The sequence below is a fragment of the Wyeomyia smithii genome, chromosome 3, assembly GCF_029784165.1.
Source record: "Wyeomyia smithii strain HCP4-BCI-WySm-NY-G18 chromosome 3, ASM2978416v1, whole genome shotgun sequence".
Classification (NCBI taxonomy): Eukaryota; Metazoa; Arthropoda; class Insecta; order Diptera; family Culicidae; genus Wyeomyia; species Wyeomyia smithii.
In genome coordinates, this window is record NC_073696.1 from 277,437,938 (window position 1) to 277,457,831 (window position 19,894).

A 19,894-nucleotide genomic window follows, 5' to 3' on the forward strand; every position below is an offset into this window, starting at 1 on the left:
GCAGTTTACCCTTATCTTATGTTGATTCGGGCAAACCGGCTAAATGTTGACTGCAATTTTTAATAGCATATCAGACAGTTTTGAGCAATTTCTTAAGGTTTTCACATGGTATGTGATATTCTAAGTGATATTTAGTACATTAATTGTGTCCCAAAGCAAAGTGAAGCAAACTGTGACAGCAGAAAAAGTAGTTTTGGGACAAACGGTACAGAAATAGATGTTCGTAACGCTTGAAGGCTACCATACCATTCCCCTGGTAAAAACTTCGCAGATTTGCTTTTACTAATTGAGCGTGTAGTCCAAGATTTGACGTTTCAGCATCATTCGAAAGTTAGTCCCTTTTATCGATTTATGACAGATCAACGTGAGTTGTTTACAAACATTTATTTTATGCATTTCTCAGATCGAAAATAGATTTTTCGCTTTTAATTCGTAGATCCAATAATGTCCGAATACACTGCAGTGAAGAGTAGCAAACTAGTACTTAAGGGAGAAAGCTCCAAGTAGGTTTCAAATTCAGTTTTATTTCAGCATACAATTAAAACCAATAATTTTAGGAGCTCCAAACGTAAGCACAAAAAGCACAAGAAAGAAAGTAAAGAAGGTTCCTCATCTGCCAAGCGCAACCGGGTCGAGGTCGATGAGGACGCTCAAAAGCACGGCGGCTGGTGGAAAGTAACGAAGCTAGCCGAAATTACCGGTTCGGTGGCAGTTCAATTTGGCAAGCGGGCCTTCATTAGGGCACTAGACAATGGCCTTTTTACGCTGGGGGCGCCACACGACGAAGGTGATGGACCGGATCCGGAAGAGATATTCACCGCCGTGCTGATCAACGAGGAGAAGGTAGCCTTCAAGTCCGGCTACGGCAAATATTTGAAGGTGGAAAAGGATGGCATGGTGACGGGCAGATCGGACGCTGTTTCGGCGGTGGAACAGTTTGAGCCGGTCTTCGAGGGGAACAAGATGGCACTGCTAGCCGCCAATGGATGTTTTATTTCGGTTGATCCTGAGGACGATGCAGTTGTGGCTATTAAAAAAAAGGTCGGCGAAAACGAGGTCTGCGTTGTGAGAAGCTGCGCGGTGCGTGAACAGAAATCCACTAAGGAGGTGGCTGTCGAAGAGGAAGGCGACCTGGACCAAGTGGAAGTTAATTACGTGTAAGAATTAGACATACAACAATCTGATCGTTTTGATTTGGAAAGTGTTTCTTTTTCGTTTACAGGAGGAAGTTTCAGAAGTTTCAAGATAAAAAACTACGTGTCAACACTGAGGACAAAGCGGCATTGAAGCAGGCTAAGGAAGAAGGGGCACTGCACGAAGCTTTATTGGATCGGCGAAGCAAAATGAAAGCGGACCGATACTGCAAATAGTTTAGTGGATTCTTTCTAAAGAGCAACAATATAACGTGTATCACACTAGAAAATTGGATCGACATTTGTTGTTTTGTTTTATTATGGATCATTCATTCCAGCTGACTGTGGGCAGTTTCCCGATCACACTGCATTTTATCATCCAACGTGATGCCTATTTTCTAAAATACAATGGGGATTCCATCCAAAGTTGCTTTAAAACCGCTTCCTCATTCAATGCTCGGTATGATGTTTGATACTATTTAAATATCGTATATCGCTTTCGGTCCACCTGCTGTTCCTGCTGGTATTTCCGTGTATTTTGATGTAATGAATTATACGTTTTCGGTTGAGTATAACATACATTTTTCTTTGAGTGTGTTTGTGTGTTAGCCATAATAGGGGTCCTAAATGATTATTAGTGTTTTTTTTTTGTTGTATTAATTTTGTGATAGATATATTTACTGTTTGCCGAAAATGTTCGCTATTGACTCACTGGTTAGACCTGTTTGCTGCCTTAATCAACATCCCTTGTTTACGGAAGCTTTTGCCTGACGATCCCTCATTTTTCGCATAATTTGTTTCTATTTACTGTTCCTTATTTGGTTCGCTTATTATAAACTGCAGTATCTTAAGGTATAAAAAAGAACGAATGTCGTCTACATAGAGACAAATTATTAAAGCATGAACCAATGAGGCTACAATGTCTCACGATCGAAACCCAGCGGAACTGAAAGTCCTGCATGGATTGTAAAGAACAAATAATTAAGAATAAACTAAACATGGCGAATTCAGCCGAACTCCCGACACATTTTTTGTGTGTGTATTCATTTCATTTATTAATTACAGCGGAGACAAATGAAGTCAGAAACAAAATTAAACTAAAAGACTTGGCTTATGGAGCTTCTGTTTCAAAATATCATCAAAGGACTGAGAAATTCATTCGATCTCTATCGGTTATTGGTTTGTTTGTTTGTTTGTGAGTTGAGGTCCGACTTGATGCAGACTGAAAAGAAGCTGCTTTTGCATGCATATACGTGTGTGTGTATTTTTTGAGTGTGTGATTGTGTGCTGCAGTGTGTTTGTGAGAGTCTTTTGCTGTGTGTTGATTTGTGTACCGATCAGGCTTTAATAATACAATCCTCAGCTAATCGTCGATTGTGATCGCAAAAGTCTTAACCATTCGACAAATTCGTCCAGCATGACGGGCCCTGTAACGAACGGAATATACGATATGAATTTTTAGAACTTCGTTTCATTCAAAAAACAAACATGAATCATCGATGGATTTTCCGCATTTACTGGACCGATTTTCTCAACCAACAGAAATTCAGACGGATGCAAGAGGAACAATTTTGAACACCTATCGAAGTCCAAACTCTTACACAAAACGTCTCATGAGATGCGAGTGAAATTTGAAAACGTAGTCAACAAACATAAGAAAAAAAACTACTTACAGGCACCGTCGACATCGTAGTTGTTTAGATCATTGGAGATAGTACGGGAAAACTCGAGAATATTACACCACTGATCTTTGTTGATCACTTTGTACTTGGACTGCTCCAGAAATTGGGCGAATTGTGCATAAAGGGTCCAGTGCTTGCCGAGTAGCAGCTGTAGCATCGCTTTCGCTGTCTCAATGTCCATACTGCGCTGGTCTTTGTCCTACAAAAAAGACAGAAGTCATCACACTAAAATGCCAAAAGCTCGAAATAAAACCGCTTACCCGAGCAAAGTCATACGCGTATCTGTAGATTACTTTAAAAGTGTTGTGATCGTTTAGCAGATTACGCAGGTGATCAAGCTTGCATTGCACCTTGCCGGGGGTGTCACACTGCAGATCTGTCAGCCCTTTGAGCCATTCGCTCTGTGTGAAGAAACCCATCTGGCGGGCACCCATTTTGTACGCCAGTACGAGCATAGCGACATTCTCCGGTTCAACACCGATATCTTCGCAAAACTTCTCCATTCCTTCGGGACCTAAAATGGGAAAAATTAATCACATCATAAATCAAAACATGCATCCACAAAAAGAAAACCTCACCCAAAGTATCCGGATCGTCTGCTGTTGTGTACTCGCGGAACCAATTCAGGCATCTTTTCTGACTGAAAGCGTCGTCCACTTTGCTGTACCGCCGTGAGCTGAAAGTATAACAAAAGAACAGAAAAGACGATTACCCAATTATCCTTTGACGGTGATACACGTTTGGTGAAACGACAAAAAAAAGCAAAACGTAACACAATAATACTAGTACATTCTACGCTATGTAGGACAGTTTACATTTCTTCACCCATTTTGCCGTCCGCCAGAAGTTTTTTTTTTTTTTTGCAACGGATTTGCAAGGCACTACTAGCTAGAAGAGCGGCAGTCTTATCTATGCCCAAACTCTTCTTCTTCACTGCTACTGACTAGCGCGTTAATACCAGCAAGGCAAATTTAATCTTTTGATAATCTAACTAACGAAAAACCGTAGCGCATCATCAGCAAAAGTGAGAGGAGCAAGAGAGCAAGAGCACCGGAGAGCTTATCACTAATTTTAAGCAATGCCGAAATACATCTGTGACAGTGGAAATCGAAAAACGGAAAATTCTCTAGTCATGATCGTCGTTTGGGAATCACGGCCAATCCCCACCACCTGGGCTCTTACTACAGTCTAGGTGCGAGCTGCGCGTAAGAATTTTTTACTCAGGCGTCACCGTAATCGCATTGGTTGGCCAAAGAAACACGAGCACGGAGGTGGAAGCTTCGCTCTTGTTGTTTCTGTTGCTAAAAATACCCTGTGGTTCTCTCTTGGGTGGTGATACTATACATATTATACTCCTCTCCGTCTGTCGTCATCGTTCGCTTGATCGGTCATTCTGCTGAAGGACCGTACGGGTAGGGTGAATCACCTAATTCTAGGAGGAAGAGTGCATGGGTGATATGTTATTAGACGCACGCGATTATGCACAGCGCGCTAGACGATCGACGCTTTGTTCCCACTATAGATAGGAGAGAGCACCTTTTACCAAACCTGATTTACATTATCACACGATTAGAGGTTTTGATCGCGCAGCTGCAAACAAAGTTTCGGTTTGCTTGATTGTTGACGCAAAAGGACCGCTACACGGAAGCAGGTGACTTTTGACCGGTATGTTGCTGCATCATGTTGTTTGTTTTAGTTATTTTCATCTAATTAGTAAGCAGTGTTTGAGCATCACGTATGCAGCATTTTCATAGAATAGGCAACAAATAGCTGAATGCAATTGATATTTTTGAGAGGCTGGCAAATAACTACATGGCATGGATCTGGCTGCAATATTAGTAACAACTGGGCGAACGAATATTGCTCGAAATGAACTCATTCCCAGTTTACAAAGTAGTCCACAAGCTTCAAGATTTACTAAACGATGTTACAAACCCGTCCTCGATGAGTCATTCCAGGGATTACCATATAGCAATCTTTGCTAACAATGGTTATCACCAGGAGAAGCGAATGAATGGGTCACTTATTAAGACTGTTCCGAGAATTATAAATACAAACCAAACTTTGGATGCGCCATGTTGTCCACATCCAAATGAGCAGATGTTGTCATTTTTCTTAACGAATTGCGCGGAAGTCAAAAAATGCGGGCCTTTCTCCCGACCAAAGAAAACCAATTCTTCACAAATGCGCCACCGTGAGTGGTATCTCGATCAGAAAATTGGCCAAAGAAGAAGATGTAAGTGTCGGAGCAGCTCAAACTGCATTACAGAAGTATGGTGAAGCTTATACTTTTGCAGACGCCGTGATACATGGCAAAAAACCCGGGCTAGCTGACCCCACAATGGACAGGAACAGAGACAAGCAGCAATCCTTAAGCATCAATACGAGATGTTGCGAAAATATTAGGTACATCATCGACTAACGTTATGCGTACCAGGGAAAGGATGGGCTTACAGACTCGTCGGAAAAAGAAGCACCAAACAGGCTGAATCTGTAGAACCGAGGGCTAGGAAGCTTTATGACAAATTTCTGACCGAAAAAGTTGAAGAGGTTGTATATAAGACACGACCCCAAGTTAACGTAAAATTACGACAGCATGTCTCGTGTCAATAAATTTCTGGTAATAGGTTAGGGAATACATATTATTCAATTTGATAATATAAAGCGGGAAAATTTCAGTCCTCTTTCTTTTTCAACTTTAAATTTTCAATGACTACAGGTAGCTAATAGTAATTTCGAAAATACTCATATTAGCTGGTATTTGGCCGCTTTAAACTATTTAACGTTAACTAAGAGACAGTCTAAGATTCCAAAATAACGTCTAGAATCGAATTGCGGACCCCGAACATCACTCTGATTCCGAGAAAATCAATACTGGGTTTCGTTATTTTATGCAAATTTTCGAAAAACGGAAGCTTCAAGCATGGATTTCAGAATAGCATCTTATGTACTTATCTTATTTTGAAAATACTTGTATTAGGTGATATTTAATCATGTTATGCTGTTCTCAAGGAACCGAATGGCATCATCTTGAACTTCAAAATGGCGTCCAAAACTGATTTTCGGTCGCTGAGCATCATCTCTATTCTGAAAGTATCCATATTAAGGTATGGGAGGGTAATTTTGGCGCGCTGGTATTTTCGGCCCATTCTCAACTTTTTCAGTTACATTGCCATGCACAAATAATTTGCAGCCAAAAAAACAAATCCAAAAGCATTATTTGGTTACAAGTTTTAATAGTTTTATTCCAAATATAATATTATGGTATTTTGGTTTAATACTGGTTTAATAAGTTTTACAAAGCATTATTACGTTGCACAGTTATAGCGAAATTTTTTATTCCACCACGTCAGGGCAAATCTGCCGAAAAACGCCATCCGGATTTACGACGCAAGTAAGAAAGAGATACCAGATAATTGTTTACGAGCTAAGAACGTGCGGTGGTAGGTTGAAGCTAAGGGGAGACATCTGGCTTCTTACTCTTCTTACTCACCCACCTCGATGATCCCTGTTGTATTTTTTGTAAGTGATGCCATTCACTCGGAAAATACTTGAATGTTTTTAATGCTTTTCATCAGCATTATGCACAATTCCTCCTGCAGGCGAATTAAATTACCGTCTGAGGGTTACCGGAGAATCTGCATCTTTAATATCCTTAAAACCAAACGTGTCATCCATCAATGATTATGATTCATTCATTAACCCATCGGAATTGTACTCTCCGCACAAGCAATATGCTTCAACAGGTATGTTTCAAACTTAATCCAGAACAGATTCAAAAGTAGACATAAGCTTACACTACACTATTTACTTCCGACATTAAGTAGCGGTATGCTGCTCTTATACCTTCACGCGAAACCGTATTAACTCTTTGCGCACTTTTAGACCTTTTGGTAATTGATATAAGTGATGATCCAAGTCTGATCACTTACTACACCCGTATTTGTACGCTTTGTGCTTTATTTTGAATGTTCACTTGAAAATATTTTTGATGGCATCATAAAAAAACATAAATCAAAACAACGAAACGTGTTGTTCAGCAACACTGCCAGCAAGCCAGATGATAAATTTTAACGCACTCGGGGTTTTCAATTTCAACCAATCAGCGAGTGGTTCCCGAAGTGGATTCAAATCTTTACCCAGTTGTCTCCCCTTAGGGTCATAACGAGGTGAGCTGGTGAAATAAAGAAATTCGCTATAGTTTTATGCAGCAACCAGCTAGGCCGACAAATTAAAAGCTATCGAATACGGATAATCTCCAAAGAACATAGGTTGAGTATTCCATTAGTATATCATTGCATATTTTACCAGCGGTAATCCCAAATTTATTTGTAGATAGAAATTACAAGATTTTTAATGAATATTTATGGAGTAATCTATTGTATTGCAAAGTATAATACCCAGCAACTCCTATCCCTACCTCCACGTGGTGCCGACTGGGCTACGAGCAACCAAGGGAAGATCAGTAAACCGGTGGGAACTTGATCCTATGTTAACAGAAAAGGGCAGTTGTTCTCCATGGAGAGCAGCTTGTACGAGCGTCTGTTCCCCAGGTTAGGGGCGGCTCAAACAGCGCCTGATCCGGTGCGGACGGCTGAACTACGAAATCTGGTCGCGAGACTAGGCATCGCAGCCCTAGTCAGGCAGCATGCTGGAAAAAACATACTACATACAATCCAGAGATTGTTTTAAATCAAACCTAGGCAAACGAAAATGGACAACGATTTGAAACTTGGCAGTTGTGCGTGAAGCAATTAGGACTCTGCTCGAACCGGCACGCGCGAGCATGTTGTCCAGAAAGCTACGGAAAACAAAAGCGGAGGTAAACCCGAACGCGGGCAACACATCTCATACAGTGGCGGCGACAGAGCGGAATGGGGCGTCGGTTTCGTGCTACTAGGAACCCAAATCAAGCGTGTTATTAGGTGGAGCGTGAAGGCCTTTTAATGATCGTTTATGCGTATTGAGGACCAAAGGCAGATTCTTCAATTACAGCCGAATTAACGCACCAACCATTGATAAAACCGACAACGTAAAAGAAGAGTTCTATGAGCTCTTTGAGAAAACGTAAGGAGAGTGCTCACAACACGACCTAAAGGTCGTCGTCGGACGAGAGGAGTTCTTTCGTCCCGTTGTTGGTAGGAAAAGTCTACACTCTACCATCAACGACAACGGCTTGAGGTTAGTGAACTTCGCCGCGCCAGGGAAATGACCATCTGTAGTATTCATTTTGCACGTCTGAACATTCGGAAGCACACCTGGAGATACGCCAATTGAGCGGCCTGCTCCCAGATCAACGGCCGGCACTTTTTAGACATCATAGATGTGCGGTCGTTTCGAGAGCCAAACGTCGACTCGGATCACTATCTCATGGTAAATACGTGAGGAAGGTAGGAGATTAGTCGAGGGGAACAGGATAGTAATTGGGGAGGACGGAGGTGATGAATGCTTGCCACAAAGCCGCTGGAAAGGACCAGCTTACCGACCGAACTTTTCAAAGTCGGGAGCGAGCAACTGTGTAGTGCTATTCACCAGATAATCCTAAGGGTATGGTCTAAGGAACAACCACCTACGGACTAGTTGGTAGGACTCATATGCCCTATCTACAAGAAGGGACATCAACTCTACTGTAGTAATTATCGAAGCATTACCCTCCTCAATTTTGCTTATGACATTCTCTCCCGTATCCTGTTCCAGCAACTGAGACCGTTGTAGGAAGCCTTTGTTGGAGAATACCAATGCGGTTTTCGAGCGGTACCATCTGATGTTTACCTTGAGACAGATCCTCGCCAAGTTTCGAGAATGCAACTGTTTATAGACTTGAAGACGGCGTACGACACAGTGAAACGCAACGAACTGTGGCAAATTATGCTTGAACATAGTTTTCCAACAAAACTAATTAAACTGTTACGTTAAGAGATGGATTGCGGCAGCGAATAGGGCTTTGTTCGCGCCAAAAGTCCCGCCTCAGATGGGCACGACTGTAAGTCGCCCACCACACCACCATACAGGCTGAGGCCCAAGCGACGCCGATTTGTGCGCGCTTATTCCAAGCTATATCCTGGTCACGGCACCAAATATGATCGCGCACGGCCCTACATTGTGTTCTAAATTCGCCCTTTGGCATCGCGGGTTGGGCAATTACGGCCCAGGGAGAAGTTTTCTTTTGCCTGACGACACAAACGCAAATCCTCACTAATACTGTACAAATTCATTCTACGACTATTTACAATGGGGCAGCGTGACGGCGCTGCCGCCGTATGATTATCGACTAACTACAATGAACACTGGCGCTGCCGTGGAGAGCGCTTTTATAGGCTGCCTCTCGGACGGCAGCATTGTCGAGCCAGAACAAAGCTTGAAAGCGCGCGTAAACCAGCGTCGCTTGGGCCTCAGCTGGTCACTCACAATTGACAGCGATCCCCAGCTGAGGCAGGAGTTTCTGTCCGAACATACTGGAAGGGCGTAAACAAGCAGCGGAATATTGGCGGGTCATGATGAGGACTCCGACCCGTGGCTGATAAACTTGCTTGATAAACAGTTGGACAGTGAGACGAGCGGAGTCGTTCGCGGACCGTCTTGTCGACGCCGGCTGCATAGCAGTTGACGGATTCGAATTCGTGCTCCCGATCTCGACGCCCTCGGTCTACCTGAAGCCTTCACTCCGGAGCCTTCCCCACGCAACTTGCCGTCACTTGGTATGTTCGGACAGAAACTCCTGCCTCAGCTGGGGATCGCTGTCAATTGTGAGTGACCAGCTGAGGCCCAAGCGACGCTGGTTTACGCGCGCTTTCAAGCTTTGTTCTGGCTCGACAATGCTGCCGTCCGAGAGGCAGCCTATAAAAGCGCTCTCCACAGCAGCGCCAGTGTTCATTGTAGTTAGTCGATAATCATACGGCGGCGGCGCCGTCACGCTGCCCCATTCTAAATAGTCGTAGAATAAATTTGTACAGTATTAGTGAAGATTTGCGTTTGTGTCGTCAGGCAAAAGAAAACTTCTCCCTGGGCCGTAATTGCCCAACCCGTGATGCCAAAGGGCGAACTTAGAACACAACGTAGGGCCGTGCGCGATCAGGCTTATTACGCATTGTGTAGCCAGTTTAGGTCCCGTAGCCTACAGACCTGTACAAAATTTGCGCTCTATTGGACTGTGATTCTCCCGGTGGCGCTCTACGGACATTAGGGTGGCACTGCGATGTAAGAAAAATCGAATGTAAAGAACCGATCATGTATATTTATGTTAATTTCAGCTTAATCAGACCTGATTGAGGTGTTTTGACCCACGAAAATTAACGTTCTCAACAGAAAAATGTATTTAAGATGCCTAATAAACATTTAAATGATTCTTATGTGGTTTGGTAAATCATTTTAATGTTTATTAGAGATTTTGAACTAGATTTTTTTATTAAGGATGTCCATTATCGAGGATCAAAACATCAAAACTTTGAACACTTTGAGGCACCCCTAAATCATGTCCGATTGAGCTAAAATTTTACACAGATCATTTTCCAGGTCAATAAACAAAATGTACACGGTCGGTGACATGACCATTTTTGCTGCCACCCTAAGAAACATGAATCGTGGACGTGGAAAGAGGCCGATCGACGAACACTTGGGGACTTCAAGCGTAGAATCTTGCAATCAGAGGCGTCTCGTCCACCTGTTCAACCTGTTCATAGGACAGGTAGACAATCTCAGAAAAAAAGTGATTTTTTCACATTTGTAGAGTGGATGAAAAATCATCGAAGGTAATTTATTTGTAATTTCAATGTTATCCCGAACATCCTTATTTTATTTTCTACATAGTGGAAATTCATGCACCGTGAAGAATGTAACCTGATAGGCTACACTTCAGACTACGCCATACAACTCACACGCAACGCAACCCACACGGCCACACGCAATAATGACTACCGTTTGTTCAGACCATTCCCATGAACTAACCGTCGTTCAACACTTCTCTGCACCTTCAAGTGCGGCAGGGTAGACGCAGTCATTTATGCTCACCACTACTAATGCGACGCCTCGCGTAAAAATGACATTTTTGGTTCAAACTTTCTGCTGAACAAAACCGATGTCAGCGAGAGAAAACATTCATTACACACCACCTCTCTTTAGTGTCTGGTAATCTGTTTCGTTGTGCCTTTCTGTTTCTTCTCTCGACGTCATTGAAATTTGAGAGACCACGTGGCCGCGAGAGTTCGCAGATCCATCTTCAGAGCTTTCGTAGTGCAAATGAAAAACGAGCAAATTCATTCATTATTTCTGTCAATGAGGTGGAATTCTTCCGTCGATGTATAGTTTCATTCAAACCTCTACACCCATTTTGTTCATTCGAAAACTTGAACCTCGCATAGTCCGCATAGTATACGTTTGTGTTCTTACGCGCTGCTTTCTTTTTAGTTTGAAATTTTAACATCGTCAAAGGAAACGCTTTAGCATTGACCTAAGATTTGATAAACAAAGATAGGTTTTTTACTCATGCGAAAAGTTTAGAGGCAAAAAGATCATAAACATAATTTTATTTATCGTTGGACAAAACCTGAACGATACTGACATTGCATATCACAACGCCATCCGTCGAGCGAACTTTTCTAGTTCTTCGACGGATCAAGAGTTATTTACGACTAAAACCGATCATTGAGAATCATGATGTGATAAATGTGGATAAAGATTTCCTTTATGAAATGATGCAGATATCATTATTCTACGAGGAAATTATCGGAAAACTCGCGGTCATAATAGACCGTAGAATTTCTTTGCCATATAGATAAATGTAGAGATAAAAGTTTTCGAAACTGTTATCACATACTGTTGTTTCAGTGTTGCAAATGTTGATTGAACAGGTAGCCCACTTGGTCACGCGTCGCCTCTGCCTGTAATCAATACTCGGAGGTAAACTAGAAAATGGGGACTGGCGCAGGCGCATGAATCATGTAAGGGGAGACTGAAGAGGAGCAGCCCAAGACCGAGTTTTGTGGAGGAGTATTCTGGATTCGGCATAGGATCAATAGGCCTTGTAGAAGTCGTTGCAGCTACGTCAGCAGATCAGGACCGGAAGAAGCTAATCAAATGCATTGAGGCCGATAACTGGGATCATGATGATCTGAAGCAGTACAAGCCATTTCGGATGTAGTTTTCATATATAAACAAGCCAGTTATGCGTGGAACAAAACTGATAATTCCGGCGTCATTGCGACAGAGGATGTGTGAAATCGTATATGAGGGACATCCTGGGTAATCGATGATGGAGAGGAGACTTCATGAGCGCTGTTGATGGCCGATCATAGACCATGATGCAGTTAAAGTCGGTGAAAGAAGCCAAGACTGTTCACGACTATTGAAAGGCAGAAATCGATCATTTTTTGGAGTTATACGAAAACACCCTCAGTTCTTTTACCAGGTAAGCCTTCAGGCGAATTACTACAGGGAAGAAAACTACGCTCCAAGCTGCCTAAAACTGAAGATCTGGAAACCGGCTAAGAAAACTTTCTAAAAAGAGAGAGAGGATGCTAAGCTTCGTGCTAGATCAAGTATCTCCGCGCGTGATAATGTTGTGATCAAATATCCTAAAATAACAATATAGTTCACTCTCGAATTTCTCATATATTCCCGTGAAGACAGACAGGGAACACCCCCTCTTGTGGTGAAAAAGGTAACTAAACTCATTGCACAGTGGTACAGTAAGGCAATTTAGGCGGACATAGGCTTCTCGTTGCGATTCTGGTTTGCGGTTTAAAGCCATAGTTTTTGTAAAAAGTTGTTTCTTATGCATAGTCCTCTATTCATGTGCGAATGAAAATTAGGGTGGTCCTAAAATCAACGAAATAAAACATTCTTTGGCAAACTTGTAGACCAACTAATTCTAAGTAACTTTGTAAAAAAAAACTTTTTTGTAGACATGAAATTTGGTTTCCAAAAACAGTCTTTTCGCTCTATTTTTTCAATTCAAATTTAAAAACGAAGTTTTCTTCGGTAACTTTAATCAAAAATACGCCAATTTTGACGAAAAAACATTGTCGATATATTATACAGAAGAAGAGTTTTCACTATTTCTATTTCAAAAATAGGCCCTTTTGATATATTGATGTCTCCGTTTAGGGCAAACATAAATAATATTATTTGATATCATTTGATAGAACAAATATTGCATAAATATTGTGAAGAAATACCGAAAGTTGCTTAAAATTAGTTGATCTACAACTGTGCCGATGAATGTATACATTTATTCATGCAAATAAAAAGTTAGTTTTTTCATTTAGTCGATTTCAGGACCACCCTAATTTTCATTTGCACATAAAAAATAGACTAAATATAAGAAACAAGTTCTTAGAAAAAAATTTTACTCTAAAACCACAAAATCGCATCGAAAAACTCGTATCCGCCTACATTGCCTTACTGTACCACTGTGCATTGTTGTTGAATTTCTGTGAGCGTGTGACATTGTCACACACGAAACTGAATTTACTCAATTTTAGATTTAGTTGACTCAATTTCATACTTTCGCAGAAAAAAATATGTTGCAGATTTCGTGCGTATATTGTTTGTATGTAAAACTAACGCCATTCCGGGAGTTAAATATTGATAATATAATAGATGTAGCTTATCGTGGCACGAAGTAGAAATATTCAAATAGTCAGGCCACGACGTGTAAATGGTAAACTAATCCCAAGTTGCTATATACGTGGTTCCCTGTGTAACTTCACTAGCTCAGATCCATCACGGGAAGCAACTTCGAAATGTGCGGCCGTCAAGCTCAAGCTCAATAATCAGGCCACGAAGTGTACAATTAAATGAATATTTCAATTGCCTCGTGGAAAAGATAGAAGGAGAAACCGCACAATGGTTGTCAATAGTCGTATATGGTTGTTGTGCAACTTTTAGCTTAGATAACATTGAATGTTCTATCAATTTAACAATTTAAGTATGAATACATATCATGTTGTAATCGGTTTAAAAGCTTTATTATATTATATATAAAAGATATTCAACAAAACAAACATAATTAGGGATAACAACTGTTATGCAAAAACTATTATTTAATGTTTAGTTTTCTTCGTTTTGAAAGTATTTTTTGTTTTTTTATACCTCCGAATTTTTTGCTCTCGAGTTCTAATCTTCGTATTCATCACTTGCAGATTTGCTTTAACCAGCATATTTATGTATTTACTAGCTGACCCGACAAACTTCGTCCCGCCTATTTTTGTGTTTAATTCAATAATTTTCAACATTCCAAATTCATTGATTTCTTGCGATTTGTTTTTATCGTTTGAAATTATTGGTTTTATCGGGATGACAACATCCTCGACTTTTGCCTTTAGTACATCACCTCTATTCCGAAAACACTCATATTGGGTGGTATTCAGTTATTTTTGTTGTTTTCCAGAAACTGAAAGTGGTCATCTTCGAATTCAATATGGTGTCAATGCTTGGCTTCTATACATTATTTCGATTACGGAAATATTCATATGCAGTAGTATTCGGCTGTTTCTCAGAAGTTGCCATCTTACAATTCAAAATGGTGTCTGAGGTCAATTTTTAGCTCCATGCATCATTCTGGTTAAAGAAACACTCATATTGGGTGGTATTTGGTCCCTTTAGGCTATTTTTTTTTTGGAGACAATTTCTGGCCCCTGAGCGTCATTCTGGTTTAAGAAACACCAATAATAGGTGTTATTTAGTCATTTTCGGCTGTTCTACAGAAACCGGAAGTCACCATCTTAGAATTCAAAATGTTGTCTGTGGTCGATTCTAGCTCCTGTGTATCATTCTGGTATCGAGACATCTCATATTGGATGGAAATCGGCCGGTTGAAGAAATACCCATATTGGATGTTATTTGGTTATTTTCGGCAGTTTTCCATTCACCGGAAGTCGTCATTTTACAATTCATAATGTTATCTGGGGTCGATTTGTAGTCTCAGTGCATCATAACAATCCCGGAAATACCCATAATGAGTGTTATTTGGTCTTTTGCCACTGTTGTTTAGGAACCGGAAGTCGCCATATTGGATTTCAAAATGGCATTTGGAGACAATTTCTGGCCTCTGAGCATCATTCTGGTTAAAGAAACACCCATATTTGGTTGTTTTTGGGTCATTTTCGGCAGTTTTCCAGTCACCAAAAGTCGCCATTTAACTACTCAAAATGTTGTCTGAGGTCGATTTGTGGTTTCAGTGCATCACCACGATTTCGGAAATACCCATATTGGATGGTATTTGGTCATATCTCGCTGTTTCTCGGAAACCGGAAGTCGCCATCTTGGATTTCAAAATGGTATTCAGAGACAATTTCTGGCCTCTGAGCGTCATTCTAGTTAAAGAAACATCCATATTGGTGGTATTTGGTCATTTTCCTCTTTTTTCCAATCACCAGAAGTCGCCATCCTACAATTCAAAATTTTGTCTGATTTTTCAAAAACCGGAAGTCGCCTTCTTGGATTTCAAACTGGCATTTCGAGACAATTTCTGGCCTCTGAGCGTCATTCTGGTTTAAAAAAACACCCATATTAGGTGGTATTTGGTCATTTTCGGCAGTTTCCCAGTCACCGGAAGTCGCCATTTTACAACTCAAAATATTGTCGGAGGTCGACAAACGTACAAACCGTGGAACACCACCCATGGATTGCCTTATGCATAGGCGAACTTTATTATTATAAAATATTCGGCCGAGTCCACTTCACAATAAAATGTGAATTTTTTTCAGTGTACCCATTAGGGTAATATTAGTGTCAAAAGTTACTCTATTTCGCATGTCGTGTAGAACAAAATCAGAAGTGGCGCACCTAGCGGTCGAAAAGGTGACTAACGCTTCTGTCATTTTCAATTTGTCTTCATAATTTCACGTAAGTGAACTATATTGGTATTTAATATATTTGTTGTGATGAAAAATCTGCTCTCTTCACCATACAATTGAATGATTCCAAAAGGCAATACGAGAGACACGTGGCACATCTAAAAAATGGTGTGAGGCATCTGATACTCAGAATGACGCACCGATAACCAAATCGACAGCTAAATAAACTGCCAAACCAACAATCGATACTCTGAACGGTCGCCAATCTCAAGAGGCATCTGATCGTCCAAGTTGTGTAGTAGATCCGAGTGACCCCGAGTCTGATGCCGTTAGCCGCCCGTCAGATTCAGTTCTTAAAATCATAAATTCATAAAAACAAGTAATTTTCATTGTTTTCTAATAAATACATTTATTTTAAGTTGGTGAAAAAAATACACGTCTCTCTCTAAGCGCTACCTGTAGTCAACCGAATTCAGTCATCTCTAGTCTCTACCGCTGAAAGAATCTTACTTCACGTTGGTTTACTAAGTTTCATTAAACGTTTTCGCCAAAGGTATTGTATGTCCCATCTACAAGCTGGAGTGCTGCAATTACCGGCCAATCACTCTGCTGAACGCCGTCTACCAGGTACTTTCCGAAATACTCTGCCGTGGACTATCTCCACGGATAAAATAACGAAACCTCGGAACACCTACTCTGCGAACGCCGAGTATTAATACAATGCAGACTGCGTATTCTCGGCAAAGCATTCCTAAGTCCTTCCGACGTATGGAACGAAAGCCCTTCTCTTATATTAAAATTTATTCAAAGTGTAGTACCTGGCTAGGATACATGGGCAAATCAAAATTGGACATCAACTCGATAAGAGCTATACACCGATTGAATGCACCTAGAGTAAGGCGAAGCATACCAAAATAGATTTACTATTAATGGTCGCGGTGATCTAGTCACCTACAGGAAAAAGGAAATGTGATGGTCTCCCGTACCTATCGGTGGACTGCAGAAGGTACCATCTTTGGTAGACTGTAGCCGGAGAACGGAACGTGTAGAAGATGGACGAACCACGAACTGCAGGAGCTGCTTGAAGAGCCATCTATCGCCCACACCGCCTAGAATGGCCGGTTGCGGTGGTCTGGGCATGTCGTAAGGATGTCGCACGACAGCCCGGTAAAAATGGCTCTCGAAACCAATCCATCAGGGACGAGACGGAAAGGTGCACAGCGGGCAACGTGGATGGATCAGATGGATGCAGAGCTGACGAAATGCAACCATGGACTGCTTGAAATGGAGACGATTCTTACGTACAGCAAAACCCTGGCTTGGAACTGGTTCGTGAGGTAAGGTAAGACTTTGGCCTCTAAACTTTCGAGCAGGCACATGAGGATTTACCAGATGGGGTGCTACTACTAATTAAAAACGCTAGCGAAATGCTTAGCAAATAAATCTCATCTACTGCGTAATGTGGATGCTTCTCTTTCCAACAGAAACCCTTCCCTAATTTTCCAAGCTTTCGCCTCCCTGACAATTTTTGATTCGCTATTTTTAATCATTGCCCTAACTTGCTCCATTTATCATCCAAAGCATCTATTAGCCACGCTTACTAAAAATCAACGAAGGTCCAGGATCCTAACTTTGATCTAGTCTAATATTTTCGCAATGGATTGTCTCAGAGTGAAAGGCAAATAGTCAACTGTTTTATCACGTTCCTAATATTCAAAGGTTTCCAGTACACATGGATGAAAAAATTACTCAATCATACGATACTTTGGCTAGTTTCAATCATCAACAAAAATGTGTCTTAATGTGTGTCAAAAATGTGGTTAGTTATAGGTTATACAGAAGTGGTTGTACCTACTGCGTGTCTAGGAAAACAATATTTCTTAACATACATGAAAAGATTAAGTCAAATATTGCGTACTGAATTCAGAACTTATCTGTTCTAAAAGCAGTAAAAAATCACCACGAGCTCACTAGAAATTAATTTGCAGTGGGTGGAAATAAAACCTGTTCGAGAATTACACAATTACGACTAACCTTAAACTGCTCAAGAAAGCATTCCGAAGTCTCTTGGACGATTGCCGGTCGTCTTCGCTGGGTCCCATATCCGCTGCGGACCGACGTTTGCCTCTGGGCATTTGTGATCTGTCAATTTTGAAGGCTTTTGTTGCTGTCGCTTCTCCCGCGGGTGTCAGTATATTTGATTATTATAATTCCAATCTTTTCCCTTGTACTGACTGTGGTTCCAAGCAAAAGACAAACAATAGCTGCTCGGTTCACGAATCAGTCTTATCGTTTCCGAATGGTTCCTCCTTTTCTTTTACGTTCTTCTGCCCACTCTTCTTGTGCTCGACTTGTTCGCAGCCTGTGAATTAGTTTATCAAGTGTCCTTTATTACTACACAGACTGACACCGAAAATCATTGCGTTCTGAAAATAGACAGAAATAAAATTTAATTACATATTATTAGTCACGGACTTTTGTTTCTACGTCATCGGAGAAATGATTTGATTTATGTTCATTATTACAATTGATACTGCAGCAACTCGTTTAGCTAATATTTCGAAGTCGCAATTTTCCAGACTACTCCCTTTTTGCAAGCAAGCAGCAAGCGTTTAGCGAGCAAAGAAAAATAACTTTCTTTAGTTTGCGTGTCTCCTTTTATCTTTTTCGCCTCCTTCTTTTTTACCACCTGACACTACCGCGGCTGTCCTCTTTGGTGTCCATCCGGTTAGTCCCAGAGAAAAGACAACCAACAAAAACAACAAAATCGCAAAAATTGTCAAGGCTAACTGGGACGAAAGACTGGCGCAAGGAAGCAACAATAAGACGGAAAATGGCATATTTTTCCTGCGCGATTAGTCATTGCTTTACAAAAATAAAATCGATTGCGACTGATATGCCGGGTGCGGAAGCGAAAGAAAGTCAACCATTTTTTATTGCTTCCGCATCAAGAAATAAAAAAAGCAATTCATAATTACATTCCAATCCTTTTTTACGTAGAAATCCTTCCAGCTGACCAGCGACGATGTCACCTCTCTACCCGACCCGACCGACGCACACGTAATAGTTGATTGTACGGTACTCGATAACTGGTAGATTAAAAGGATTGTTTTTTTACACTATGACGGAAGGTTGCATGTTATTTTACTGTTATCGTCCGAAAGAATTCTAAGAAGACATCTTCAACCCACGACGACGGCGGCGACCACGGGAACGACGGTGGAAAACGGGAAAACTTCCACTGTAACTTGCTGGCTGCTGCTGCTGCTAGCGTTTTTCTGTGCAAAGCACGGAACAGGAGACGCAAGCAAGAAGAAGCTGTCAAATTAGTGGAGTTTTGCAAGTCGACTTTGCCCGTTTCGGTGGGTTTTGTCAAATTCTTTGTCGACTGCAAGGTTTATACAACCCGACCAAAGTAGATTTGATTTTGGGCGTTGTGATGCGTGCTATGTGAAATACTACAAGGTATTCAGCCCTAGGGTTGTATGAAATGGTGACGTGGGACTAAACACTGTAATTAGGGGATTTTTTTGTTACAAAATATACAGAGTCTGCAGACAGAATCAATGTGTTTGCTCAGCGACTGTACGTATTTTCATTTTCGGCCTCCCCTGGAAATCAATTTTTGAAATACATTCAACAACACTCGAAAGAATATCGTTTATATATGACGATATTATGCCTGTAGTATTTTTTTTATGCAAACAACATGTATTTGACAAGGCACAAGCATATCGTGCTCGTTGAAGAAGCACCAAGAATTTCTCGTAATGCGTCAAAGTCAGAATTAACTCTATATCCTCAAAAACCAAATCCAATAATACTTACGTTATCATAATGACAAAAAGATGTCTTATTTAACTCTGATTAAATCAAATCTTTGATATGGAGCTAACTTTCAAAATAATATGAGAGCCCTTACAAAGGTTCATTAATTGGCAAATATAAGAAGACATGTTAAACAAAATTATTAACAAGTTCCAGCAAAAAATCGTAACAATCAACAATTCCATTTTTGTTTTTTGCTTGACAATTTTTTTCATTTGCCTACAACTACATTCACTGTACTACGAATACAATGAATGTAGTTGTAGGCAAATGAAAAAAATATATAAACGTTTAATATGGTAAAGTTTAGAATAATAATATATCATCTAACAATTTTGAAATGTAAAAAAAGATTCTGAATAAATCTTAGTAAATAAACCAAAAATTCGCAAGCATTCGCAAGCATTTGCAGGCACTTACTCTTCTATGAATATTTGGTATATTTCGGAATTCACTC

The 19,894-nt window shown here is 40.8% G+C and overlaps 2 protein-coding genes across 5 annotated transcripts; one reads left to right on the forward strand and one right to left on the reverse strand.

Moving 5' to 3' along the window:
• Positions 1-324: 324 nt before the first annotated feature.
• Positions 325-1,426, forward strand: LOC129728623 (protein FRG1 homolog). Its single transcript, XM_055687072.1, has 4 exons — positions 325-364; positions 437-503; positions 558-1,157; positions 1,223-1,426. The coding sequence occupies exons 1-4, from the start codon at positions 352-354 to the stop codon at positions 1,368-1,370; spliced, it is 828 nt and encodes a 275-aa protein (XP_055543047.1). The 5' UTR covers positions 325-351; the 3' UTR covers positions 1,371-1,426.
• Positions 1,409-18,919, reverse strand: LOC129728624 (DCN1-like protein 4). 4 transcript variants are annotated; one of them, XM_055687074.1, is made up of 7 exons: positions 18,758-18,919; positions 18,588-18,698; positions 17,644-18,035; positions 3,394-3,491; positions 3,076-3,329; positions 2,807-3,014; positions 1,409-2,560 (listed from the first exon to the last, which is right to left on the reverse strand). In XM_055687074.1, the coding sequence occupies exons 3-7, from the start codon at positions 17,742-17,744 to the stop codon at positions 2,493-2,495; spliced, it is 729 nt and encodes a 242-aa protein (XP_055543049.1). In that variant the 5' UTR covers positions 17,745-18,035; positions 18,588-18,698; positions 18,758-18,919; the 3' UTR covers positions 1,409-2,492. The 4 variants fall into 4 exon arrangements, with proteins under 4 accessions (XP_055543049.1, XP_055543048.1, XP_055543050.1 ...); XM_055687073.1 differs by having other exon boundaries at positions 18,588-18,916; XM_055687075.1 differs by lacking the exons at positions 18,588-18,698; positions 18,758-18,919 and adding an exon at positions 18,135-18,286.
• Between the last annotated feature and the right edge of the window lie 975 nt (positions 18,920-19,894).

Excerpts from the sequence above, each read along its gene's own strand:
- LOC129728623 (XM_055687072.1), top strand. Across the intron at positions 504-557 it reads CTTAAGGGAGAAAGCTCCAA|GAGCTCCAAACGTAAGCACA; the intron begins GTAGGTTTCAAA and ends CAATAATTTTAG. Across the intron at positions 1,158-1,222 it reads CAAGTGGAAGTTAATTACGT|GAGGAAGTTTCAGAAGTTTC; the intron begins GTAAGAATTAGA and ends TTTCGTTTACAG.
- LOC129728624 (XM_055687074.1), bottom strand. The coding sequence starts at position 17,744 with ATGCCCAGAGGCAAACGTCGGTCCGCAGCGGATATGGGACCCAGCGAA. Across the intron at positions 3,492-17,643 it reads GCTTTCTTGAGCAGTTTAAG|CTCACGGCGGTACAGCAAAG; the intron begins GTTAGTCGTAAT and ends TTATACTTTCAG. Across the intron at positions 3,015-3,075 it reads ACGCGTATGACTTTGCTCGG|GACAAAGACCAGCGCAGTAT; the intron begins GTAAGCGGTTTT and ends TCTTTTTTGTAG.